Genomic DNA, 27,765 nt, shown 5'->3' with positions numbered 1-27,765 from the left:
ATGCGGTGCACCCTCTGCAAGTTCACGGACAACGCCGAGCTGGGGGGAGCAGTAGATACGCTGGAGGGCAACGCTAGGATTCAGAGAGACCTCGACACACTGGAGAATTGGGCCAAGAGGAATCTCATGAGGTTCAACAAGGACAAGTGCAAAGTCCTGCACCCCTCCACTGGTGCAGGCTGGGGGGACGGGCTGGGCAGCCGCTCTGCAGAACGGGACCTGGGTGGGACGGGACAAGAAGCTGGACAGGAGCTGGCAGTGCGCCCTTGGTGCCAAGAAGGCGACCGGCATCCCGGGCTGCATTGACAGAAGCGGGCAGTGATCCTTCCCCTCTATGCAGCACTGGGGAGGCCACATCTGGAGTCCTGTGTCCAGCTGTGGGCCCCCACTACAGAAAGGATGTGGACACATTGGAAAGAGTCCAGCGGAGGACAACGAAAATAGTTGTGGGGCTGGAGGACAGGACTGGTGAGGAGAGGCTGGGGGAAATGGGCTGATTGAGTCTGGAGAAGAGAAGACCGAGCGGGATTGAATAGCCGCCTTCACCTCCCCGCAGGGGGCTGCAAAGAGGATGGAGCGGGGTTGGTCTCAGTGGGGCAGATGACAGGACAAGGAACAATGGGCTCCAGCTGCAGCAAGGGGAGTTGAGGCTGGATATTAGGAAAAATTTCTCACTAGGAGGGCGGTGAAGCACTGGACCAGGCTCCCCAGAGAGGTGGTGGCATCTCCATCCTTGGAGGTTTTGAAGCCCCGGGTAGACAAAGCCTTGGCTGGGATGATGCAGTTGGGGCTGGTCCTGCTTGGAGCGGGGGGTTGGACTGGATGTGACCTCCTGAGCTCCCTTCAACCCTCCTTGTCTGTGATTCCAAGGCAGCCCACAGTACCTTCATCATAAACCAGTAGACTTAAAAAGTAGCTGGGAAATCGTTATCACTCAGGGGGAGTTGCTAGTCCAGCCCTGTACAGCTCAGTCCCCCATTCACCCTGTTCTTGATTAATGACCCAGAAGAAAATAATAGCTCATTAATCTATGATTCTATGATTCTAAACTTAGAGATGAGGCAAATTAATGTTTAAAAATGGTAACTGGGCAGCTGTGCAGCCCAATCCGGATTGCTCAGGGAGCTGAGCTCTTTGAACGTGGACAAACGTGCGCACATCTAGGAGCAAGGGCTGTAGTTCAGCTTCCTCGACAGCAGCGACTGAAAAGGATTTGGGGACCGTGATTCATAAGCAAGTAGCACTGGGGCTGCCAGTACAGCAAGAAACAGATTAAACCGTTGAGGTGCAAGCAGGGGAAGGGCACGGATGTGGTATTGGTGAGACCATTACCAGTCAGACCCAGTGCCCAGTGCTGGTATCAGCCCCACAGGAGGGATATGGATAAACTGAGGGGTGTTCAGAGAAGAGCTGCAAGAAAGATGCGGAGTCTGGAAGAGCCCTGGCCACGAGAGACAAAGGAAACTCAATGGACTGAGTTAAGACATGGGCCTGGTACAGTCTGCAAGACCTTGCGCAGAGACTCCCCTGGGCCCGGGGTGCTCAGATGCATCCTGGAGTCGTCGTCCTCGGGACTGGGGACAAGGCAGGTGGGAGGATCCTCCCTGCTGGCTCAGGCCATGGCCTGTGCTGTGCAGGCAACCAGGCAGGATGGTCTGACAGTCCCTTGTGCTCCCAAACCATCACGGAAGAAGTCCTCGCTGCCAAATATGTCGGGCAGCTGTTGGGAGGTGGGCCTGGGGGTGTCACAGGGCATCAGCATCACAAACCAGGGATCATGTCTGTGGTTAGACTAGACTATGGCCCATTTGCGAGCTGAGCCACTTAGCCAGCTCAGGCACAGATGGGAGGTGCAGCTGCAGTTCCCTTCACGATTTGCCCTTCCCCATGCGCCGAGGTCCACAGACCAGCTGGGCTGGCTGGGACCTCCGCAGATCGCATCTAGTGCAGTCCCCTGCTCAGAGCAGGACCAGCCCAGACAACTGTCTCTTTATTCTTCAGCTTCTGGGAACAAACATCATGTGCGAGTCCCGGGTCTAACACCCAAAACAGCAAATGCACCCCTTAGAATTGCAGTCACAGTGAGGGTGGAAGGGAGCTCCAGAGGTCACATCTAGTCCAACCCCTGCTCCAAGCAGGACCAGCCCCAACTACACCATCCCGGACAAGGCTTTGTCTACCCAGGGCTTCATCACCTCCAAGGATGGAGAGTCCACCACCTCTCTGGAAAGTCAATTTTACTACCTTCCTAGTGAGAACATTTTTCCTAATATCCAACCTCAATTTCCCTTGCTGCAGCCTGAGCCCATTGCTCCTTGTCCTGTCATCTGCCCCCACTGTGACCAGCCCAGCTCCATCCTCTCTGCAGCCCCCCGGCAGGGAGGTGAAGGCTGCTGTTCAATCCCCCTCGGTCTTCTCTTCTGCAGACTCCATCAGCCCAGTTCTCTCAGCAGTTCAATTTAGGCAAGACTCAAGATACCTGGGTGCTAGAGCAGCTCAGTTCACCCCCTAATACAGAAATTATTATTATTGCTACAGATCCCACCATGAGACCAGCTGGCTTTGATCTCCCTGGACATCCTTGGTCTTCTGTAAAGCGGATCAGGACGGGATGCAGCAGGCGGGGATCTCTGTTACATCCGTGGGACTAGACTGGCTCACTCAGCTGTGACTGCGGTGCCCTTTTGCAAACTTTGACCCACGTCACCCCTGAATGCATCTCCCTGCAATTAAAGGAATGCTAGCGCATCTGCACAACACCACACCTGAGACGACAAACCAGCTGCAACATTTGGACATTGTGAATGTTTCTCCTTGCTCTGTGATCACTGTATCATTGTGCACTGAATAACAACCATGGGCTGCTCTCACTGCCCTCCCAGGATGGCTATGTGGGACCCCAGGAGACAGCCCCAGCTCTCCCACCCAGCGCAGAGGCCTGCACTAGCCAGCTGGGTAGCAGCAAACCCCTTTGCGCCCCTCTGCCCGGTGCCGTCCCTGGGCTGCACTCTCAGCGTGACAAGCCATGGGCACTGCCGTGTGCATGACCTCCCCGAGGCTGCCAAGTGCCCGCTGGCTGTTTCCACGAGCCCACGCCACGTCCCAGCCAAGCCGCTCCCCGCACAGTGCCGTCACCAGCCAGGCCCCACACGGCCTTGCGGACAGGTTCAGGGAGCCTGGGTCCCCTCCTCCGCCTCGCTCAGGCCGGGAGCAGCTCAGGGTAGCATCCCATCTGCCCCGGGGTTCAGGCAGTGCCCAGCGTGATGGGGGCCTGGCAGTGCCACTGCAGCTGGGGGCAATGTGGAGGAGGATGCACTTGCTGAGGCCTCCTGCCCTGCAGCACGGGGCCCAGCCAGCTGTGGGGCAGGGAGTGTCTCTCACACGCACACCCTCTATCAGTGGGACTGACACACGCGTACACCACTGTCCCTGGGAGCCACAGCTAGACACACCCCCCCCTCTATCAGTGGGGGTGACACATTCCCCCTACATTATCAGAGGGGGTGACACACACCCCCTCTATCAGTGGGAGTGACCCCCCCCATCAGTGGGACACACACGCACAACCGCACGGGATGGAGAGACCCAGCACGCTGCCCTGCGCGGACTGCCCCCGGACGCTCTCCACCCAGCCCTGGCACCATGGCACTGCCACGCACACAAAGCCCTGGCACAACAGCCCCGGGGTGTCGGCCAAGTGTTTCACAGCTGACGCCTCCCAGCTCTACGCCTTGCCCCGCAGGATGCCTGGGCCAGGCCTCTCCTTCCTGCGTGCAGGGGCTAGGAAAGCCGGGCCTGACAAGAGCCCCCACAGGGAAGCATCCTGCCAGGTCCTGGCCTGGAGAGGTGCCCAGTGGGAGAACCAAGACAGCCTGGCCCTGCTCCGGGCACCGGCCAGTTTCTCTCCGTGGTGCTGGCACATCTAAGGGCAGGGACAGACACACGCCCTGCTGGAACATGGGCTGGTTTTGCACCACAGCTTGCCAAGCAGAAGGCAGGGCAGCGTGGCACCTCGGAGACTAATTTGATCAGAGAGATAGGAGCTCAGTCATCACTGTCCTCACTGGGCATTATCGAAGTCTCGGGCTGCATCGCAGCCAGGAGATCCCAACACCAGACCTGTCTTAAACAACCACAGGCTCGGTTTGGTGGCGAAGGCTCAGCCAGGTTTGTTGTCTGCAAGCCATGGCCATAAGGCGCTTGCGATCTGCTGCACAAGGTGTTAATGCACGTGTGCCCGTGATAAAGTGCACCATGTAGGCTCCCCATGGCCAGTACCAGGTCCCCGTCATTTCTAATTCTCCTTCTATACAGGCCTAAAAACTAATGTTGTCTTACTTTCCACCTGGATTTTGAATGTCTTAAGCTGTCGTGTACCAGGAGCTTGTTCCACATCCTGATCTGGGGGTTCCCATCCCAGCCTTATTACCCTCGTACCGGACTATCCCACACCTTGCACAGCCGTCCCCACCCCTTCCCATCTACAAAACTTGCCAAATTTTCCTTATGGAAGGTGTTCATGCATCGGTCAGGTTTGCTGGTCAGGCTCACTGGGGATGGGGATGGTAGGCAGCTTGTCTGGGCATGGTTCAGGCTGACGGCCACTGCTACTAAACCTTACCATGGGATGGCAGGGAAAGCCAGCAGCCCGTCTGCCTCCCGGGAGCACAGGGCTGGAAGGGACGACAAGGATTGTCTGGTCCAACCCACTGCACCAGTCCTCCATCCTCCCTGCCCAGTGCCTCCTCTTGAAAACCTCCAGAGAAGGGGACTCCACCTTTCCCTCTTCTAACCGTAAGGAAGCTGGTCCTGAGATTCAGTCTCAAGCCACTGCTTCGTGCCCAACCCTCTGCAGCAAGGGGAGCAGGGCTTCTCCCTCTTCGTGGCAGTATCTCAGGTGCTGAAGACTGCCGTCATAGCCCCTCTCAATCACCTTCCCTGCAAGCTGAATGTGCCCAGCTCACCCTCTCCCTGTATGACTTGCTTCCCAAGCCCATTTGCCTCCAGCAAGTGACAAGCTTAGGATAAGATGCAGACAGACGACTGCTAAACCAGTGTCAGGTACACTGGGGGCGTTTCCTCCAGTTCTTTGGAGGCTGAACTGCCATGGCTCTGGATGTCTCCTTTAAGCAGTGTGATACGAGTTTCACACCCCATGCCCAGAGATGCCACCTCCATGGTAGCTGAGCTGGGTTTACCAACCTGCGCTGTCTGCAGGCCCGGGGTACGATGCACGTAGGGAAGGACTAGCCTGGCTGAGCACAGGCTGTAAGGCAGGGTAGGAGTAGTAAGTTAAAGGCCTTCTGTGGAAAGCACTGGGGTTCATCCGAACCTCTGGCATTTATTCAGGGTTGTTCAGACTCAGTACAACCTAGCATAACACATAAGGACAACAGGCAGGACAGTACAACCAAACCTGGCACATGAGATGCAAGGGGTATGTGGGGATGTTGGAATGGAGAATCAAAGAGCAGTGGGGCTGGAAAGGGCCTGCAGTGGTCACATCTAGTCCAACCCTGGCTTGTCCAAACCATCCCAGACCAACTATATTGAGTATATGTTAACCTTTTATCACCATGCCCCCCCACCGCTTTGCCTCTGCCAGGTTCAAGTGTAATGTCTGATGTTGTATCAGGGTTGAAGAGTTTAGAGGATGGATGTGTCTGGGATGGTTTGGACAGGCAGGAGTTGGACAAGATGTGACCTCTGCAGGTCCCTTCCGGCCCCACTTTTCTAAGACTATAAATCCATAATCTGATCTGGAGCTGGGCTGTTCTCAGTGGGGGCAGATGGCAGGACAAGGAGCAATGGGCTCAAGTTGCAGCAAGGGGAGTTGAGGTTGGATGTTAGGAAAGAACTTACCCAGGACGGTGGTGAAGCACTGGACCAGGCTTCCCAGAGCGGTGGGGGAGTCTCCATCCTTGGAGGTGTTTAAGACCCGGGTAGACAAAGCCTTGGCTGGGATGATGTAGCTGGGGCTGGTCCTGCTTGGAGCAGGGGCTTGGACTGGATGTGACCCCCTGAGCTCCCCTCCACCCTCCTTGTCTGTGATTCTCTGAATCTCCCAGTAGAGCTAAATACACAGGGGGCAAAAAGAAGGTACCGGGTAATGTGGGGCCCCTGCAAGACACGATAGGAAATTTGGTCGTCACACCAGATGACAAAGCCAATATATTTAATGACTTCTTTGCCTCTTATTTTCCTGAGCAGGGACCAGATCAGCCCCCACCATCAGACCCCCCTCAGGCCCTAGGGGAGGCGCACCCAGGCCCAGGGTCAGGGAGGATCTAGTCAGGGAACATCTGGAGGGACTGGACGTGTTCAAATCAGCGGGTCCGGATGATCTCCACCCCCGCGCGCTGAGGAAATTGGCTGTGGTCTTTGCAGGACCCCCGGCACGGCTGTACGAGCACTCGTGGGGCTCTGGGGTGGTGCCAGAGGACTGGAAGAGGCCAACGTGGTTCCCATCTTCAAAAAGGGGAGGAAGGAGGACCCGGGAACTATAGGCCAGTTAGTCTTACCTCGATCCTGGGAAAGCTTTTTGAGAGAGTTACCTGGCGCATGTCCACGAGGGGCCGGGGGGAGATTATACTCAGGGGCAACCAACACGGGTTCATTAGCAGCAGGTCCTGTCAGACCAACCTGGTGGCCTTCTACGACCAGGTCACCCAATCCTTAGCTGCAGCGGTAGCAGTGGACATCGTCTTCCTGGACTTTCAGGAGGCCTTCGACACTGTCTCTCACCCTGTTCTCATTAAGAAACTGGGGGCTGTGGTGTCGACACCCACACAGTCAGATGTGTCGCCAACTGGCGGGAGGGCCGCGCCCAGAGAGCGGTGGTGGACGGGTCACATTTCGACCTGGAGGGATGTGGGCAGTGGGGTCCCCCAGGGCTCGGTCCTCGGGCCCGCACTGTTCAACATCTTCATCAGTGACTTGGACGAGGGGGTAAAAACACCCTTTTCAAATTCATGGATGTGGGGGGATGTGGGCACACTGGAAGGGAGGAATAGGCTGCAATAGGGCCTAGACAGGTTACAAGGGTGGGTGGATGAGAACAGGATGGGATTCAACACCGACAAGTGCAAGGTGCTGCACCTGGGGAGGAACAACCGGCACCATACCTACAGGTTGGGGAACTCTTTTCTCGTCAGTGCAGAGGCAGAAAAGGATCTGGGGGTCATCATTGACTCCAAGATGAACATGGGCCGGCAGTGTGGGGACGCGGTCAGGAAGGCCAACCGTACCTTGTCCTGTATCCACAGATGCATCTCGAGCAGGTCCAAAGAGGTGATCCTCCTCCTCTATCCAGGGGTGGGTCAGTGGGTCAGGCCACAGCTGGAGTACTGTGTCCAGTTCTGGGCGCCGCACTGCAGGAGGGATGTGGACAGCATGGAGAGGGTCCAGAGGAGGCCACTCGCATGGTCAGGGGGCAACAGGGCAGGCCCTACGAGGAGAGGCGACGGGACCTGAACCTGTTCAACCTCCACAAGAGAAGGCCGAGGGGGATCTAGTGGCCTGTTACAAACTAGTCCGAGGGGACCGGCAGGCATTGGGGGAGTCACTGTCCCCTGAGCATGACCAGGAGTGACCGGGAATAATGGTCACAAGCTGGCAGAGGGGAGATTCAGGTTAGATATCAGGAGGCGCGACTTCACGGTCAGGGCAGCTAGGGTCTGGAACGAACTTCCGAGAGAAGTGGTGCTGGCTCCTACCCTGAGGGGCTTTAAGAGGAGGCTGGACAATCACCTTGCTGGGGTCGTTTGACCCCACTACTCTTTCCTGCCATGGCAGGGGGTCGGACTAGATGATCTGCTCAGGTCCCTTCTGACCCTAGAAACTACCATCAACCTCGACACAGCACCAGGAATTACATCTGTCCCTGCCACAAGGAAAGCAGGGGGGCCCTGGCAGGCAGCATCCTACTGCAGCAGAGTGTTAATATACCCATGAGAGACCCCAGGCAGAGCCCGTGCCCCCACTGCAGAGGAAGGCAAAACCCCCCAGTCCAGTACAGCCTGACCGGGGGAAATCCCTTCCTGCCCCCAGTACAGTACAGTACAGTGTCGGTCTGTGTCTGAGTGGAGGCGCAAGACCCTATAGCCAGGACCCTCTGGATTTGGTCCCAACAGGAGCATTGACACAGCCCTGTCCCCATTCCCAGCCTGGCCTGAAGCCAGCACCCAATGCTGCATGGAAGGCTTTAAAAAGGCTTAAAAGAAACAAACCCAAAAAACCCTGACATGGAACCACCAAATGTGACTGACGGTGTGTGGGCAGTGATGTCAGCACTTCTAACAGAACAGAAATGCACTTCGGGTGTGTTTACCCCTGCACTATCCCTGCTGTCAGATTGCCCAGCTGATAGCATGAATAAAGGCTATGCAAAGTTTATACTCACTAGCTGCTGCAGGCTTATTCAGACCACACTGTAGGAAGACGTGACAGGTCCCTGGAGGCAACAACACTGAGATGGCAGCACAGTGGCCATCAGTGGTGGGAGCTCACTGCGAAGAAAGAAGGGGTCCCTTGGGATGAGCTGGACAGCTGCTGCAAGGAACAATGGGGGCTCTCTCTGATCATCTTCATAGCCACACAGGATGCCTCCAGGGGAGACAGACTGCAGCCAAACCAGAGCTACGGGGCTCAATGCAAGGGCCAGGAAATGATGCACGAGAGCCAGTGGGAGAGCGGCCGACAAGATGCCCTAGCCTTTCTGGCGCAAGTCTCCTGACTGCAATTCCAGCTCCAACACTGGAGCTCTGTAGCAGGGAGCAAAGGGCTGGTAATCCTGGTTAGATCTGCGAGTCACCCTGTTAGATTAACAACCTGGAAGACCAGGACTCTCCCCTCCCCAGCACAGACGGTCTCATGGACTGGCAGTGCAAACAGCCTGCACTTGAGGGGAGGGAAGGTGAGGCCAAGCCAGCAGTCTCCTGCCCTGTCCAGACAGTGCCAGGGCCCTGCTCCATGCCCTGCTGCTGCTTTCAATGAGGCAGGTCAAAGGGGTGCAAGATAAAAGGGGCCAGGGAAAAAGCAAGGCTGTGGTGCCTCGCCCAGGGCCTTTTTATTTGAAAAGCAGATGCAGCGTTGCAGTCCCTGGGCTTGGAAAATGCTTCCAGCTCGTGAGCAGCGCGGAGTCCCAGAGCAGATAACACTGCAGACATGGAGGCTGCCGGCCGGCTGGCATGTGACCCTGGCAGGCAGGCTGCGACTCTAAGGCTTCTGGCTGCTGCTCCCGAGATAGTCCTGCAGGCTCCTGGCAAGGGACCCATCCAGCAGGAGGTTTGTTGGCTGCGGGCACAAAGTCAGGTACAGCGGGAAGGATCTGCAAGACACGGGGAAGCGGTCAGCCAGCAGTAGCTCCCGTGGCAGACGCTGGCAGGACCATGTAACAGCCACTGAGCACCATGGACCTGCCAGCACCCCCAATGCACAGCATCCAGCCCATGCAGAGGGGGAGCTCTGGGCACAGGGGTCACCTCTCGCTGTGCCCACCCCCTCCCTTCGTGTCCCACAGCCAGTGCCACCAGCTACTTTCACCCCTTCCCTGCCCCTGCTGCTGTACGCACCTGCCCGGCACCTCCTGCTGCCCCTCTGTTTGGCCAGAGTCTGCCTGGAGCTTCTGCCAGAGTGCGGCCGCTTCCTGCCTCCGGTCCAGCTTCCACAGGGTCTGCAGCAGGTGGGAGGCAGCTGCCAGGTCCCCTGCAAGGCACGAGTGGGCTCAGTTGAGCTGGGAACAAAAAGCTCTGGGGGCTCCACCTAGATTCGGGTGCTCTGGGACATCCGGCCCCCTGCATCCCAGGAAGGCGAGAGCAGCACCACGGGCTTCACAGAGGGTCCAGCCAGACCCACTCCCATGCCACAAAGCAGAGCTGGGGCTGGGCTGGAACCGGGGAGCAGTGGGGAATCAAGCACCAGCTGCCCTCGCAGTAACCCAGCAGACTCCATGGCGTGTCAGCAGCCTCAGGGGCTCCCTCCTGCAGACTGCTCCAGCCAGTGTTCGGCTCCCACCCACCGCACCGGCAAGGTGCACTTCCCCAGGACGTCCCCAGCATCCGGAGCACTGTGCCCTGAGACAGCCCAGATCGATAAAGCCCAGCCCCCCCGCATCCAGCACCTCCTGGGGGGGACTCTCTTCAGAGACTAACAGGGAAGTGCCCAAGGGCTGGGACCGGACCAACTCCACCCCCACGAACCAGCCTTGTCCTAATGCTCGAGTGGCACGGGGGGGATGAATGGGAGCAAACGAGGCCGCTCCAGCACAATTGCTGTAATGCTGAGCCTTATTCAGTGCCCAGGGCTGCAGGTTGCTCTGAAATGTGGACTCCCAGGACCTGGAGCATTTCCCATTGCAAGGAACAAAGCAGCCTGGGCTGTGCTTGCAGGGACCCCAGCCCGAGCCCCCTGTACCTGGGGAGACCTGCAAGGCGTACTGGAAGTTCATCAAGGCATCTCTGTCCCGTCCGAGCTCCAAGAACTGGGTGCCTCGCCCGACGAGAGCCAGAAGCCGGATTTTTTGGAGCACCGCCGCCTCCGGCAGGGCACCTGCTGCCACCTCGCCAATGTGGAGGCCGTCTGGGGTAGAAGGAGCAACGCCGTGAGCTTAGACATGGCATCCCCTGGCTCCCCGCTTCCCCTGCCACCAAGGATGGGGCAAACAGCTGGGAGGGCCTGGGCCATTCATCATTCTGGTCCCCCTTCCCAAGCACTCTGCAGGCCCTTCTGGGAGGCTCAGCCTCTCTGCTGGCTTCCAGCTATAGCTGGCTGCTGCTGCTGGGGGGTTGCACACAGCACATAGTTCAACATGAGCCTTTTGCAGGCTTTGCTGAAGCACTGGTTGACACAAGCACCGAGTAATGCACGTTCAGCTCCCAGACAGGCTTTGATAAAAGCAGGTCCAACAGAAGGCTGACTTGCTCCCACCTGACAGGGGTCTTGGAAGTCAGGTTTGGTGGGGCTGGAAGGGAACTCCAGAGGTCGCGGCTAGTCCAAGCCCTGTGCAAGCCAGCCTGGACAAACCCATCATCAAACCTCTCAGTAAAACTACTGATAACCCTAGCACAGCACCAGACATTGCCCCTGACCCTGCCACAGGGACAGCAGGAGGACCGTGGCAGCCAACGTCCTGCTTCTATAAAAGGTTAGTAGTATATGCACAAAATAACCCAGGCAGAGGCCATGCCTCCACTGCAGAGGAAGGGAACTCCTTCCCTCTCCCCAAGCCTGCACCAGTCTAAGCAGGGGGAAAATCCCTTCCTGACCCCAGTGCAGCATTGGTCTGACCCTGAGCAGAGGGGCAAGCCCCTCCAGCCAGGGCCCGGTAGGGTTGGTGCCAGCAGGAGCACTGGCACAGCCCAGCCTGGGCTGCAGCTACACCCAGCACCTCTGGGGAAGGATTAAACCCCCTGACACACGGAGCAGAAAGTGGGGAGCAAGATTCCCTCCCACCCCCATACAGCTACCAGCACAGCCCAGAAGCCTGGGAAATACCCCTAGTAGGGCACAGGCATCGCTGCACCCAGATCATGCCTGCCCACTGTCTGTCCACCCTCTTCTCGACACCTCCAGTGATGGAGGGAGTCCACTGACCTCTGGCAAAGTTGGCTCAACAACCAGCACTGTTCCTCCTTTTTCTCTTTCCTCTAGCGCAGCTCTCTGTACAAGGGCCAGGGAAGGGTGTTTGTTGTCTGTGCTGCTGCTGTGTACAGCGTGTACTTCCTGGAGACCTCGACGTCACACAGAGCCTAACCACAGGCTCAGTTTGATGGCAGGGGCTCAGCCAGGTTTCTTACCCACAAAGCCCAACTCCCTTACTAGCCTGTCCAAAGGGTTACAAGATAAGCCCTGGAGGCTGGTGGCAGGGCACAGGCTCAATGCGTGTACGGCACCCCGCGAGCCCTGGGCAAAGTTCCTAACATTTCACGTCCTTTTTAGACGTGGATGAAGCAGTTGTTTACCACAGGCCCATGGCACATAGTCATTTACTGACTTCATGGGCTCTCTGACCCCAAACGTTGTGCATCCTGCCTTGCTTCACACAGAATCACAGAAAATGAGAGTTGAAGGGAGCTCCGGAGGTCACATCTAGTCCAACCCCTGCTCCAAACAGGACCAGCCCCAACTATATCATCCCAGACCAGGCTTTGTCTATCTGCATCTTCAAAACCTCCAAGGTTGGAGACTGCACCACCTCTCTGGGAGGCCTATTCCATTGTTTCACCACCCTCCTCGTGAGATTTTCCTCCTAATATCAAACCTAAACTCCCCTTGCTGCAGCTTGAGCCCACTGCCCCTTGTCCTGTCATCTGCCCCCACTGAGACCAGCCCAGCTCCATCCTCTTTGCAGCCTCCCTGCAGGGAGGTAACAGCTGCTATTCAGTCCCCCTCGGTCTTCTCTTCTGCAGACTCAGTCAGCCCATTTCCCTCAGCCTATCCTCACCAGTCCTGTCCACCAGCCCCCAACCATTTTCATTGCCCTCCACTGGACTCTCTCCAATGTGTCCGTAGCCTTTCTGTAGTGGGAGGCCCAAAACTGGACACAGGACTCCAGATGTGGCCTCCCCAGTGCTGAACAGAGGGGAAGGATCACTGCCCTTGATCTGCCGGCAACGCTACTACCGATGCAGCCCAGGATGCTGTTGGCCTTCTTGGCACCAAGGGCTCACTGCTGGCTCCTGTTCAGCTTCTTGTCCCCTGTCCCACCCGGTCCTTTTCTGCAGAGCTGCTGCTGAGCCAGTTGGTCCCCAGCCTGCATCAGTGCATGCACATGACAGAACATGCAAATTTGGAGCTGGCACAGGTCAGATCCCAATCACACCATTACTTGCATGACAGGACATGCAAATTTGGAACTGCCAGGATCAAGACCCCAGGTCTCTCCTGCTCTGCCAGGTGGAAAGCTGGGTGCCTGCTAAACCAGGGCAGCCCTGGGACATCAGGCTGCACTGTAGGGACCTTGTCACGCCTTCAGTTTAGGGCACAATGAAAACCAGCAACAAAATTACTGCACATATTTTTGGAATCATTGTGTTGCCTATTTCCAAATTATCACACCATGAATTGCCTGCATGTGTGGCTGGGTTACTGTTTAAGGGGCGATTAACTGGTGAATTGCGTGCTAAGCATAACGCCTGCCAGTGGCCTCCAGCATTTACATCACAGACATCAGCACCTCTTCACAAACCACCCTGATCCCGGCACCTTTTGTCATTCATGTGCATTTCGGACCCCCGGCACCAATTTTAACACTCAAACTCATCAAGCAACTTTGCCAGAGGTTGGTAAAGCCTGACTTTGAAGAGGTCTTTCAGGCCAAGGCACGGGTAGGTGCGGCTAACCTTCCGTCAGGTCTGCTTTTAGCAAAGCCCTTCTAGCTGTCTCCACATTGATCAGTGCTGGTGTCGGTCAATCCTGCAGCCGGGGGCATACCTTCCAGCGCAGGCCTTAACAGGCAAGAGGGAAGCTGTTCAGGGAGAGCCGCAAGGGAGCACCCGGGGGGAAGGGACCCGGAGATGGCGTAGGAGGAAGGCAGACAGGACAGGCGGATCCAAAGCAGCTGCTGGTGATGAGTCAGCAGCGGTGTAAAGAGGACCGAAGGGGCCAGGCCACTGATTTTTCCGGGCATGTAACCGGCTCCCAGAAGGGGACGCTGCCGCTTGCCTTTACCTCAGCTATGATGGTAATAGTGAGCTGGGGCTTCCCTGAAATCTTTTCCTCTTGGCTTGCCCTGAGCTGCTCCATGAAGACCCCGGATGTGGGCTGGCAGCACTCCTGGCTTTGCCAACGGCCGAGGAGACTGGTTCTTAACCAGCAAGCTGGGTCCAGTGCTGCGGGTGGGCCGTGATGGGGTCAGCCACCCCTGCCCCGTCTTATGTGCCAGACAGGGTCTGCGCCTGTGACCTGAGCAGCAAGCAGCAGCCTTGGCTCTGCCGAGGGGCTGGGCAAAATCAGCACAGGAGTGCTCAGCACAGCTCTGGTGCTTCCAAGTCTGAGCTAGCGTGGAGGTGTCTGCAGCACGCTTATGAGCCCTCTGGGCCTCCACAGCTGGACTAACAGCCAACAGCAGCAGGGAAAAGCCTTCCCAAGACCCCTGAGCCAGCAGAGAACAGCGCAAAGCAGGTAGATCTATTCCCTAGAGTCTGGATCTCCTTGCTGCTGCTCAGGGCATGGCAGGTGCAACAGGCAGCCCGGGAACGGTGAGAGAACATAGGCAGCTGAGGTGAGCTGCCCCTGGGCCCTCTCAGCCTTGGACAATGCTCCAGAGATGCTCAGGACACAGGGCAGGTACATGCCAGCATGAAGCAAGGCCTGGCACAAAGCCCCGCCTATCAGCTGAACACTATGGGCCCTGCCATAGCACTTCCCATGCTCAGGGCACCATATAGGCACCACCTGCTGCACACAGGCTTTGCCAGCCCATACCCCTCCAAGAGAGGCAAGGGCAGGTGCAGCTGTACCTACCTGCACTCACAAGCTGGACTCTGAGAAGGTCATTGAGGCACCTGGAGGGACAAGCCAAAGGAAAATCATAGAACCAGAGCAGTGGAGCTGGAAGGGACCTCCACATCTAGTCCAACCCCAGGATCAGCCCTGTCCAAACCTTCCTAGACAAATCTATAATCTAACCATCTAACCTCTTCGTAGAACTACCATCACCCTGACACAGCACCAGACATCACACCCAACCCTGCTGCTGCGAAAGCAGAGGGGCTGCGGCAACGAGTATCCCGTTGCTGGAAAGGGTGTTAAAAGATGCTCCAGAGATGCCAGGCAGAGGGTGTGCCCCCTGCTACAGTCGCTCCCAGGGCTACTGCCCAGTCCTAGAGGCCACGGGCCAGCAGGAACCTCAGCCCAAGGACAAGAGCGCCTGCCCTGAAGGCACACACGCCCTGGGTCCTGCACAGGCCCCGTACCTCAGCTCCAGAGCCCCACGGCTCAGCCATCCCCGAGGCCCATATGAGGATGGCCCCATGTCTCCCTGCTGTGGGTGGAGGCGAGACACCCTGCGCACAGTCTGAGCAGGGCCCTGGGGCTGCCCCTGCAGGCTGCCCTGCTGCTCCTGGCAAGCTGCTGTCAGCCCCAGCTGGCTGCAGCCTGGCCAGCTCCCTCTCCCTCTGCTTGCAGTAACGGCACCTGGTAAACTGCGTTATGGCCTCCTTGCTGTCCGCTAGGCCAGCCCATGCCCAGCCCTGGTGCAGGTACGCGGCTGCTCTCCACAGGATGCAGCGCAGGCTCTCTTTCTTCTGGGGCAGGATGTCACAGGACAGCCCCGACTTTGGCCTGGGTGATGGGGAACCTGCCTCTGCCCCATCCCAGGAGCTCAGGTCAATGCGCAGCGTCTCAGGAGTCAGGTCACGCGTTCGGCTGACAACCTCCTCACACACAGCAATGGCGTCCCGGTGCCTCCCGAGCTGCTTCAGGGCACACGCGGCTTCCAAGAACACCTCGGGGATCCTGGGCAGAGCCGACTGGCTGTGCAGGGGCACCTGTGGGGCAGGTATGGCACGCTTTGGCTCGTGCTTGGAGGGGGAACCTTTCATGGGGCTCAGCTGCAGCTGCCCCGACCCAGGCTGAGTGAGAAGCCAGTGGCCTCGGCTGCGTAGCTGGGGTTTCCCGAGCCAGGCTGGGAACACAGCAAGGAAACAGAGCCGTGGCCCTGGCAGCATCACAGACAGCGCTGAGCCAGCCCTGGCTGAATGCCCGCACTGCACGGACCACATTAATGTGCACTGCAGTGCAATGCCATGGCTTCCAGGTGGGGAGGCCTCTGCCCCTTGGCATCTCCACCTGGACACCCCAAGAGCTCCAGGTCCATGTGCTCTGTGTGGGCCTCCCTTCCCCTCCCTGCCTGCAGCTGAGCCCTTCAGTGTCCTGCCTCAGCCCCCGCATTTGCTCCCTTGCTCTGGTGCTTTTGGGTGCCCAGAGCAGGCCAGGGCCCCTGTCCCTGCAGAGGTGCCAGAAGGCACCTGAGGGGATGTAAGTGCAGGTGAGGAAAGAAGCCATCCTGCAGAATCCAAGGGATGGGGCTCCTACAGTGTCTCACAAGCCCAGTCACCCCCCAGGCCCCTGGCAAATTCTCACCTGGTGCCGGGGCCCCTCCTGCAGCACAGCCAGCAAGTCCAGGTAGTGCTCCCCTGCTTCTGCCGTCCTGCAGCACAGAAAGGAGGGAGGGAGGAGGTTCCCCTGCAGCCAAGGGGGAGCGGGGACCGGGGGAAACCCCAAGAAAAGGCCTCTTCTCTCAAAGAGTAGGACCAAGACCGATAAGGGCAGTAAGGCCATGTGGGAGCCGTGCTGAGCCACCTGCCTGTCCCCGCAACACCAGTCCCAGCGCCAAGAAGGCAGGCAGGCAGGCAGATTCCTATTGGCCTGGCACTGGTTGGATGCTCAGCAAGGGTTCAACTGGTGCCAATCTAGGAGCCCAAAGGAGACAGGGGGCTCCAAGCAGGCTGGGTTCCTGCCCAAGAGGAGAGAGGAAAGGGCTTCACCTTCCAGCCTGGAGGCACCTCTGGGCCAGCAGGTACTTCACCTCGGAGGGGGAGGGCTGGCGGAGCAGCGACGCCAAGGCCAGGGGGTGGACCAGCAGCTCCGTTCGGACCAGTGAGCCAGACGCAGCGGAGCCAGCCTCCGGAGGGGGGCTGTCTAGAGCCTGCAGAGGCAAGGGAGGCACAGAGCTTATGGGAGGTAAACCCCTGCTCTAACCCCAGGGAGCTGCACCCAGGCTCCTCCGTTTCCGTAGAGGCCCCAGAGGCCCGGACCGGCTCATGCAGCCACCTCTGGGGTGGAGGGCAGCACTGGTACTGTAAGCACACAGCAGCGCAGGGCCCTTCAATGCCCCAGGGGCAGAGACCTGCCTGGGACTCTGTGCTCTCAGAGGGCCCCAGCCTGCCCCTGCCCCGGCATGCTGGATGGCAGGGAGCTCTCTCCGCCCCATGCTTGTTAAAACCAACTGAGCTCGGACTGTGACTGCCTGTGGGACCAGGCCCCAGTGTGCCCCCACCACAGACCAATGCCATCTTAATGGCTGGTCACTACAACTACCTGACACCCAGGCATCCTTGGGCAGAGCATCTCCACTTCATGCCACTGCCTGGGTAAGGCCAAGGCGGTCTCCGAAGTCATCTGGAGCAGCCGCTGTGGGGCTCAGTCGGCCTGGCTCCCCTTACCCAGCTGCAACCAGAGCTGCTCCAGGGTCTGTACAGCCCAGCCAGACCCAATGCAGCAGTGAGCCACACAGCTTCAGGATGCCACCCCGAGAGGCCACGCTGGGCAGACAAACCTCATGGAGCAGAGCCAGGGCCTCCAGCTCCGCGTCCATTTCCCCCAGCTGGTGGTACACCATTGCTGCCTGGGACAGGGCCGTGAGGCACTGGAAATCAAGCTGCAGGGCTTGCTTCAGGTGCTGCAGAGCCGTCTGTGGCTTACCCTGGGGGCAGGAAGAACCAGACAGCAAGACCTCACTCCCTGCTATAGCTCCAGAGTATCACCTGGAGAAACATGCTCCAGGCATCCTCCTAGAGGAAGGGGCCTGGGCCCTCAAAATGGGGTGGGTGGGGAGAATCAGGGGGCCCAGAGGAGCTACAGAGGCCAAGGCATGACAAGTCCCTAGCCTGGCAAAGCACATAGTGCCAGGCACCCCCTGGGCTCAAGGGGCTGGAAAGGAAACCCTGCAGTCTGGTGATCTGGCTACTCCACCTCCATCCCCAACCGTGCTTTAGAGGGAAGCACTCAGGGTTTCCTCTTTCCCAGGGCAGCAACAAGCCTCTCTGTGCTGGGCCCTCCAGCCTCCCCTCCCCTGGACCTGGGCTGCACTAACCCACAGCAAAGCTGGCTGAGCTGCCCCAGGAGAGAGCAGGGAGCAGCCGGCACAGCCAAAGTGCTGGGCTGGGAAACTCAAGTTGCTGCCCCAGAAAGTTGAGGTTACAGTTCCCAATGGAGCCCAGCGACACTCCACCTGTAGCCCTTGGCCCCAGGCATGCACAGCGTGGCTGTTAGGCTGCCCCTCCAGCTCCCTGCAGGCACCGGCTAATCCACCCTCCCTGCTCCTGGTGAAAGACACGGCACGTTACCATTTGCCGAGTGCAGCAGCCCAGGCAGATGTAGATCTGGGCCAGGACTCTCTTGGAGCAGAACCCGGTTGCAGCCAGTTGGAGGAGGGAGAGGGCAGCTGGGAGATTCCCAGCCTCCAGCTCCTGGAAACCTGCAGTGTGAATGGTAGATATTAGCTGTGCGCCATGTCCGTCGCACCCCCGGAGTCGGGCCTCTGTGGCAGCCTGTGCACCACGGGCAACATCCTTGTGTCGGCACCAGCCAGCCTTCCTGCTCAGTGCTGCGTTACGCCTTTGAAAATGCAGGGACCTCAACCACCCCAGCACGTGCTGTGGGCTGGGCACAGCTGTCAGAACTGCTACCTTTCTTTTATCTGGAACACTTGCAGGAGACCATTGCATTCCTTTCTGGGAACAGAGCTGGGACAGCAGAAACCTCCGAAGACAGCACAAGACACATACCTGCATGCTGGCCAGAGGCAGAGGATGCGGTTCGGGGGTGGCACAGGCAAGGGCAGGAGGTGATGAACCAGAAGGGAGAGCTGGAACAAACTGAGTGCAAAGGCTGAGCCGGCACCGTTTGAGGACCTAGCAGAAGCTGACTACAAGCTCCTGGGTGAGAGTCCTGAGAGAAGTGTGTGGCTGGGAGCAGAGAAGCCAACCCTGGCTGCTGGACTCCCTCGGCCCTCTGCAAGGGAGCAGGAATTCTGTGCAACCTTCAAGTGAATGGATCTGCCCCTCGGAAACCTGACCCCACCCTGGGAGCTACAGACCAGAGTATAAGCTTGGCTAACCCCTTGGGGCCAGAGAAGCTCTAGGACCTGCTCTGTCACGACAGTGAGGACCCCAGAGAACCCATCCCTGCATACAGGCTGCAGACATGCTCTCTGATGAAACATCATTGGGCTGCAGCCCGAATATGAGCCAAAGCTGCGGATAATACATGCTTAAGCTGGTGTAGATTGACGTGCTCAATATATAACCGCTAGGAAGCAGAAGCATAATCTGTTAGCCAAAGCCCCTAGTTTTCACCTAGGACAAATGCAGGCTATTGCTTTTAACTAACAGCTGCAACAACTTGATAAGAACCAAATCATGTGTAGTCAGTTGCAATCCCACTGAAACGCTACCGGGTCTGTGCTAACTGCACAGGATAAGAGAGAAATGTGTGTCATATTTACAAGAGATGAACGGGAAAGTCAGAGGGGCTCTGGGAAGTAGATCCAGGAGCACAGATGTAAAAGTGGCAGTGTGCCACCAAAAACCACCCGTGGCCAGCCTCACCCACGTGCAAGGGATTTGTGATCAGCTGCAGAGGTACAGCAAGAGCAGAAGGCCTCCAAAGCATGGAGGGGATGGAGAGGGGCAGGGGCCTGGCTGACCTGCCTCTCACTAGTCATTCCAAGGCCTAGGTACCCAGTTAAGGCCACAGCATGGAGAAGCAGGGGAGCACCTGTGACAGAGGCAGGGTGCGGGTGGAGACAGGAGCCTGGGGGACCCCACAGTGCTGAAAGCCGAGCAGGGGCAAGTGCAGGGGTGTGGGGGGGGTTGTTTTCAAGGCTGACACATCACTGGGCTTCCTCCTTGGCCTCTTGTTCAAGTGCAACACACTGAAGGGCAGGGAAGGCTGGAAGGGAAGAGCTAGGGAAGTGCAGTGCAGGCAGGCTCCAGAGGCAGGGCTGGAGGGACAGTAGCACCCCTGGAAAGGAGGTGTGTAGAGCACTGGATGCACCCTGTGGTGCAGGAAACGTGCCCAATCCATACCTTGCAGGAAGGCAGCTGAGGTCCACAGTATCTCTTTCACATCCCGGGCACTCTGTACCACGAGGGGTGAAGTGCCCCCATCAGCAGGCACCTGCCAGGCCCTGAGTAGTGCCAGGAGCTCGTTCTCACCTCCAGGGCAGGGTGACAGCACTGGCTCCTGATAGCAGACATGGAGGAGAGTGGGTGAGATGCAGAGCCCTGGAGACCTCTGGAGCCTTCATGCTATGGCGGTTCGCATGCCCAGACCACATCGCCCAGCAGCCTATCTCCGGCCAACAGCGTCTTCACCACTGTGAGGCTGAACGGTGCTGTGCTCCAACTGTGCACCAGGTCACACCACCCCTAGATGAGGCCAAAGGGCCCCCCAGGCCCACCCAGCCTTGCCCTAGGGCATCCACTGAAACCTGCTAGAAGCCCACAGATGAGTGCATGTGGGCTGCGTGAGGAATGCACGTGAGCTGCATGTGTACATGCCACAGCCAGGGATTCTCCTGCTCACCCCCTATTGACACTACTCCCCTGGGAGAGCCTTCACTGCCCACCACCAGCAGGAGAGCTCCTGCTCTCTGGCTGGAGACCACGGCTGTGTCTGGACTCTCGCTGCTGGGGGTAGTCCAAGGCCATGGGAGCAGGGAGCTGACTGGAAAGCCACTTAATGCCCTTCAAGACGTTATACCAAAGCTGTAATGCCAGCAGCAGGCAATTGCTGCTCAGCACAGACGGGCTCCAGGCTCCCAGTAGCGCAGCATACCCTGCTTGTCATAACCCTCCAGTGCCGTTCTGCAGCCAGCCCACAGGCCCTCACGTTGGACAGCAGGCCCTGTACAGACAGCAGGAGGGCAAGCTCAGCTCCTCCTGCCCCCAGGGATTTCTCAGGCTTCTGGGCTGTGCTAGTTGCTGCAGGGGTTGGGAGGGAATTCCTTCCCCGCATCAATGCTTTGTGTCGTGGACTTTTTGTAAGCCCCCCTCAGAGGCATTGGAGGTTGGTTGCAGCCCAGGCTCGGTATGGGGTCTAAGATGTGCCAATGCTTCTGCTGGGACCAAAGCCAAAGGGTCCCAGATAGCAGGTCTTGCCCTTCTGCTCAGAATCAAACCAATGCTGCATTGGGGGCAGGAAGGAATTTCCCCCCCTGCTCAGATTGGTATAAAATGGGGGTTTTTGCCTTCTTCTGCAGCATGGACACAGCCTTAGTCTGGGATCTCTGGAGTGTCTACTAACAACTTTTGCAGCACTTTCCCTGCGACAGGGTCGGGTGTGGTATCAGGGTGACTGGGCTAATTTGCTCAGAGTTTGGACACTGGACTTGTGTGGGATGGTTTGCACAGGGCTGATCCTGCCTCAGGCAGGAGTTGGACTAGACATGACTTCTGCAGCTCCCTCCCACCAAGAAATGATTCTGGGTGGGATCTGTAGGGAGCTGGCTGGGTGGACTCCTCCCCATGCCCCCAAGCAGCACCAGCAGCAGCAGCAGCAGCACTGTGCTGGCACTGCTTGGGAAGAAGCATGTAAGCAGTCCACTAGAGCACAGGGGGGAGCTGCTGCCTGGTTGTGAGACCCAGCACCACGGCATGTCATGGTGCCCCGTGTACAGTAGCCAGCCAAAAGGGTGCCCAGTGCCTACTTACTTCAGCTTTTGGATAATAGAATCATAGAAAACAAGGATTGAGGGGAGCTCAGGAGGTCGCATCCAGTCCAACCTCCTGCTCACAGCAGGACCAGCCCCAACTACATCATCCCAGACAAGGTTTTGTCTATCTGGGTCTTCAAAACCTCCAAGGATGGAGACTGCACCACCTCTTTGGGGAGACCGTTCCAGTGCTTTACTACCCTCCTAGTGAGAAAGTTTTTCCTCATGTCTAACCTCAGCTTCCCTCAGTGCAAGTGAAACCCATTGCTCCTTTTCCTGTCATCTGCTCCCACTGAGAACAGCACAGCTCCATCCTCTTTGCAACCCCCCTGCGGGGAGCTGAAGGCTGCAATCAAATCCTCCCTGTTTTCTCTTCTGCAGACTCAGTCGGCCCATTTCCCTCAAACTCTCCTCACAAGTCCGGTCCCCCAGCCCCACAACCATTTGCATTGCCCTCCACTGGACTCTCTCCAACATGTCCACATCCTTTCTGTAGCAGGGGGCTCACAGCTGGACACAGGACTCCAGATGTGGCCTCACCACTGCCGAATAGAGGGGAAGAATCACTTCCCTTGATCTGCTGGTAAAGCTGCTACCAATGCAGCCCAGGATGCCGGTAGCCTTCTTGACAACAAGGGAACAAGACTGCTCAAGGCGAGGGGCAGCACAAACATCTAGAAGACAGGCAGCATCCTGCAGCTGCCTCTGTACCTTGGCACCACTCAAGAGCCGCAGAAGCCCGGTGATGCTGCCCAGGCGGTTCGCTGCCAGCCACAGCACCCCCTGCAGAACGCCCAGTTGATGCAGTGGAGCTCGCAGCTCCTCGGCAGGCACCTCTTGCAGCACCTTCTGCCAGAGCTCCTCGGTGCTGAGATCTTGCCCAGACACCCCACCAGCTTCCAGCACTAGAAGAAAAAGAATGAGCAAAAGTAGTTATCACATGGGGGCTGGGGGGGAATGTTTTCCCCTCCTGCTGCTACGAGTCAGGGCTTTTTGGTTTTTCTTTTTGTTTTTTTAAAGCCTCCCCCACAGGTGCTGGGTGCTACAGCCCAGGCTGGGGATGGGGCTGGGCTGTGCCAAGGCTCCTGCTAGCACCAACCCCACAGGGTCGTGGCTGGAAGGTCTTGCCCCTCTGCTCAGGGTCAGACAGGCTGCCATATTTGGGTGTCAGGAAGGAATTTCCCCCCGGTCAGACTGGGAGTGGGGAGGGGTATAGCCTTTGCCTGGGATCCCTTGAATGTATATTAACATCCTTTGCAGCATCAGGACACGGCCCCCTCTGCTTTCCCTGTGGCAGGTTTGGGTGTGATGACTGTGTTGTGCCAGGGCTGATCACATGAGGTTGGACAATGGGGCTGGTTTGCACAGGGCTGATCCTGCCTCAGGCAGGGGTTGGACTAGACGTGACCTCTGCAGGTCCCTTCCAGCCAGACTTCCCTGTGTTTCTGAGAGGCCAAATATCATTTGGAAAGGCAGCCAAGGCTATTGCAACAGCTCAGAGCACCCCACAAAGATACAGCCCCTCATGGAGCTGCCCAACATCCACTGGCTCTGGGAAAGGCAGACAAGAGCCTTTATCTCCCTAAGCTGAGAGAAAGAACAGAAACCATGGGGGTGAGCAGAGAAAGGACCTGAGTAATGAAGGGCGCTCACATCACAGAGATCAGCCTTTGACTGGAGCTTAGCCAAAGCCATCACTGGCTTTGCAGACTCTTCCTGCACTCTCTCCTGCCAAGAGCAAGTATCCCACTTTGTCCGTTCTAGAGATTCAGCCCACTTCTTCTAAGTTCCTCTGCTCCCAAGTCCCTGAAAGAAGCTCAGACAAACACCCCTTCCCTCTCTCGCCGGTGACCTCCATCCCAGTTTTGGCCTGAGCACACTTTACGTGTTTGGTGTTCTTCCTCAAGGTCCTGAGCCCCAGCCCTGCAGGCTCCAGGATGCCACAGATGCCACATCCACTTGGCCCCACGCCCAGTGAGCTCTGCTCTCTTGCCATTTGCACCAGATAACATGAAGTCGCCTTCTTAATGCACAGCCCCACCTGTATTTTGCCCCAGCCAGCCTAGCCCCACCACAACTCTGAGAGACTGGGATGTTCTCCTTACCCCTCAAGAGCCCCTGTCGTATGCCTTCCGGTTCTCCCTCAACAATGCAGTCGGAGCTGCCAAGATCAAACAGCAGGGAGTTGTAGAGCACAGTCAGCTCCAGAGGCAGGCTGGGGAGGACAGCTGGCAGCCCTGCAGTCAGAGATGGGCCCAACGCAGGGCCAAGGCAGATGAGCATCAAACAATGCACCTGAGTGACCCAGATGCCAAGGATTTACCAGGTTGCCCTGCTGCCCAATTCATTCCCACTCGGGTTCCCGTGCACTCCCCGAGCCCTACATTCACCCGAGAAGAAAAGCTCTGACCAGGCCAATCTCCTCTCCAGCACTTGGAAGTCAGCATTAGGAGGCCACACCCCAGCTTCCTTCAGACTAGACACCCAGAGGCTTTGACCCTCCAATGCAGAAACCTCCCCTCTGATTTTTTGGGAAATCACCAATGGGCTTTGCCCTCCCTGGTGCAGCTCTTGTCTCCTTAAACGGCAGGGATTTTGCACCATCTCTTAGGTACAAGTATAGCATGACCGTTCTAGGATGGCAACTGCTTTAACCCACTGACCAACCCACACTGCTACTGCCTCTTCCTAGCGTGCTTGCCTCTGGGCAGCTCTTCTTCCAGCACTTTCTCTCTAGCAGGGGTGTCAAACATACAGCTGGAATCAGTTCACAAGACTGTTCCATCGGGCGTGGCCAAAGCTGCAGAGCATGGCTGTTGGAGCGTGGCCTGCTGCAGAATTCAGGGTCCCTAGACCCCGATGGACATCGTCATCGGCAGCAGGAGGGCAAGCAAGGACAATGTAAATACTGTCCTGAGGTTTGGATCCAGTCTGGGGCCTGAAATGAGTTTGACATCCCTGCTCTACAGGAAGTCGCTTCTAGCTCCTCCACCAGCTGCTGCACTACCCCAAGTCTCCCTCCTTCAGCAGGGAAGTTAATACCATCTGTCCTTGCCCAGCTCTGGAAGACCCTCCAGCATGCTGCTGCTGCTCCTTCCAGCTCCCCTCGCTACTGAGAGGAAAAGGAGGCTGCTTCATGGCTCCCAGACACATCCTTTAGGAAAAGGAGCAGGTGCAGCTCAGGACGGGGACACGACCCCCGCTCTAGGGCTCCTCTCATCACCTCCAAATATGCGCATCTCAAAATGCTGCGCGGCTGCACCTGCAGAGACAGGCCCGATGCGGGCACAACGACGGCTGCCCCTTGAATGGCGATCCCTGCTGTTCCACTTCCGCTGGACGGTGCACACAGGGACAGCAACCTTTTCTCCTTTAAAGGGTTTTCTCCTTTAAAGAAGAATGCGTTTTTAAAGGGGTGGATCCTTTTTTGTTCCCAACCCTTTCATGTCTTCTTGCAACCTGCTTCCGGGTCGCAACCCAGGGGTAGAGAAACACTGCCCTACACAAGCCTGCTGCTCTGACTACAGAGGTTGACTCCCCTGTCACAAAGCAGCTCTGCCAGCAGACCCCCGCCGCAGCGACACCGATCCCTGCACGCATCCAGGGGTCCGTCAGCAGCGCTCCGGCACCCGCCTGCCTCCGCGCTCTGCAGGCGGCGCCTTGTGACACACGGGGTAGCTGGAGCGCGACGCGGTACCTTGGATCTTCTGCAGCAGTTTCTCAAAGGCGCGTCGGTGCTGCAGCACCGCCTGCTTCGCCGCGCGGCCCGACCCCGACGAGCTGGCGACCTGCAAGGAGGCCACAGTCACGCGCTGGGGCAGGGCTGGGGGAGACCTCCGGGCGGAGGCGTGGGGGAGAAGCCCCTCGTTGGCACCCAGCCTGGCCTCGGCCTCTCCCTTCGGGAAACTGCCCCGGCGCAGCGGGCAAAGCAAGCGCGGCACGGACTGAGGAAGAGCAGACTGCACTGCGAACGCACACACCTACATTCACACATACACGCGCGCGTGCACTAGCAAACCGATGTGCACGCCCACATGACCACAACCCATGGACGCATGAACCCACACCCCCAACCCACACATGCAGATGCGTGTGTACGCGAACACCCGCATGCACACTAGCACACATTAACACCCTAACATGCACACCCACACCTGGACAGACCCACGCCTACACACCAGCACACACATTTACCCCCGTGCTAATATACAACACGTCCGCATTTGCACACTAGCACACGCTGACACACATACGAGCACACACCAATATACACATACAAGTATGTGCATGCACACTAGCACGCACACGGCCTCATGCGGACACGTGCTAACGGACACCTGCACACGCGCGCTGACGTCACCGGCACACACGCATGACGCGTGCACACACACCCGCCAGCTGCGGACCAGCTGCGCGCAGTCCCCGGCCCACAGGCGCTCCATGCTGCTTCCCGGACGGCCACTTCCGGGGCCGCCGCTGATTGGCCCGCGCCTCGCAGGCGAAAGCTGCGATTGGCGGAAGCAGCCGGAAGTAGGTGCGGTTGCCCGGGGAACGAGGGCGCGGGAGATTCGACATGGCTCTGGAGCCGTTTCCCGGGCCTGAGGGGAAGGGGCGTGGCCAGCTCCAGCTCCGCGACGGTGGCCGAGAGCAGCCAAACCTCTTCCGAACATGGCTTGCATGAGAGCCGGACACGTGCTCAGCTGCGCCCACGTGCGTGAGCACGCTGAACGTGCACCAGCACACACACATCTAAACACACGTGCCGAATATACATCATAGGCCTGCATGCACACGTAACACGCTCAGTACACATCTGCACCCGCCTGCAGGCCGGCCGGGGATGTCCGAGCTGGATGGCCGCGGTGGGGGCTGAAACTGGCTGGAGCATCGGGCTCAGACGGCCGGGATCCGTGGCTCGTGGTGTAGTTGGCAGCTGGTATGAAGCGCAGCGCCCCCGGGGCCGGTCCTGGGGCCGGTTTTGTTCAATGTCTTCATCGATGACCTGGAAGATGACCAGCACAGATGACACCCAGGTGGGGCGCCCACTAGATACACTGCAGGGTCGGGCTGGGATTCGGAGACCTCGACACGTTGGAGGATCGGGCCAAAATAAATCTCACGAGGTTCAACAAGGACAAGTGCAAAATCCTCCACTGGGGAGGGAGCAATCCCCTGCACCCACGCAGGCCGGGGGTGATGGGCTGGGCAGCAGCTCTGCAGAAAAGGACAGGGGTGGGGGGCAGCAGATGATAACTGAACAGGATCCAGCAGTGTGCCCTTGGTTATTTTAATTATTAAAATATGTATCTATATCTTTAGATATATGTATGCAGTGTGCCCTTGGTGCCAAGAAAGCTACTGGCATCCTGAGCTGCATTGGTAGGAGTGCTGCCAGCAGATCAAGGGCGGCGATTCTTTCCCTCTGTTGAGCACTGGGGAGGCCACATCTGGAGTCCTGTGCCCAGCTGTGGGCCCCCACTACAGAAAGGATGTGGGCACATTGGAGAGAGTCCAGTGGAGGACAAGGAAAATGGTTGGGGGACAGGACTGGTGAGGAGAGGCTGGGGGAACTGGGTTGATTGAGTCTGGAGAAGGGAAGACTGAGGGAGGATTTGACAGCGGCCTTCACCTCCCTGCCGGGGGGCTGCAAAGAGGATGGAGCTGGGCTGGTCTCAGCGGGGGCAGACGACAGGACAAGGAGCAATGGGCTCCAGCTGCAGCAAGGGAAGTCGAGGTTGGATATTAGGAAAAACTCTTACGAGGACAGTGGTGAAGTGCTGGAACGGGTTACCTAGAGAGGTGGTGGACTCTCCATCCTTGGAGGTTTTGAAGCCCCAGGTAGACAAAGCCTTGGCTGGGATGATGTAGTTGGGGCTGGTCCTGTTGTGAGCAGGGGGCTGGACTAGATGTGACCTCCTGAGCTCCCTCCCAACCCTCCTTGTCTGTGATTCCATGCATACACACCTATTATACACCTACAACACATTAACACCCCCTCTCTAATATACACCATGTGCAGACATTAAGATACACCCCAATATACCCCTATACATAATGTGCACATTAAACACACTAACACAACTAGTATACCCCTACACACTTAATAAAGACCTACAGGCGCACACACTCACACACACAGCCAATACACCCCTACGCACACTCCTAATATATACCTACACACACCCACACCTAATACACACCTGCACACATAATATACACAGACAGCACACTTTTAACCCCTCCCCAATATACACCTACAAGCACACACATTAACACACACAATGGCATGGGCACTGCAAGAGGTGCTTTGTGAGCAAGGGGCAGCA

The 27,765-nt window shown here is 57.8% G+C and overlaps 1 protein-coding gene across 3 annotated transcripts; it reads right to left on the bottom strand.

Annotated features, from left to right (window-relative positions):
- Positions 1–9,043: 9,043 nt before the first annotated feature.
- FANCG (FA complementation group G) lies at positions 9,044–25,945 on the bottom strand. 3 transcript variants are annotated; one of them, XM_090037532.1, is made up of 14 exons: positions 25,831–25,945; positions 25,137–25,227; positions 23,545–23,676; positions 22,151–22,344; positions 19,812–19,968; positions 18,069–18,199; positions 17,279–17,425; positions 16,488–16,648; positions 16,084–16,150; positions 15,136–15,488; positions 14,464–14,504; positions 10,414–10,578; positions 9,573–9,705; positions 9,044–9,328 (listed from the first exon to the last, which is right to left on the bottom strand). In XM_090037532.1, exons 1-14 carry the CDS (start codon positions 25,879–25,881, stop codon positions 9,217–9,219), a joined length of 1,935 nt encoding a protein of 644 aa, XP_089893658.1. In that variant the 5' UTR covers positions 25,882–25,945; the 3' UTR covers positions 9,044–9,216. The 3 variants fall into 3 exon arrangements, with proteins under 3 accessions (XP_089893658.1, XP_089893657.1, XP_089893659.1); XM_090037531.1 differs by having other exon boundaries at positions 25,777–25,901; XM_090037533.1 differs by lacking the exon at positions 25,831–25,945 and adding an exon at positions 25,717–25,773.
- Positions 25,946–27,765: the final 1,820 nt, after the last annotated feature.

This window comes from Crocodylus siamensis, chromosome 3 (genome assembly GCF_052110815.1).
Source record: "Crocodylus siamensis isolate JL-2025a chromosome 3, ASM5211081v1, whole genome shotgun sequence".
Taxonomy (NCBI): Eukaryota; Metazoa; Chordata; order Crocodylia; family Crocodylidae; genus Crocodylus; species Crocodylus siamensis.
This window is presented reverse-complemented; position numbering and strand designations above follow the sequence as displayed.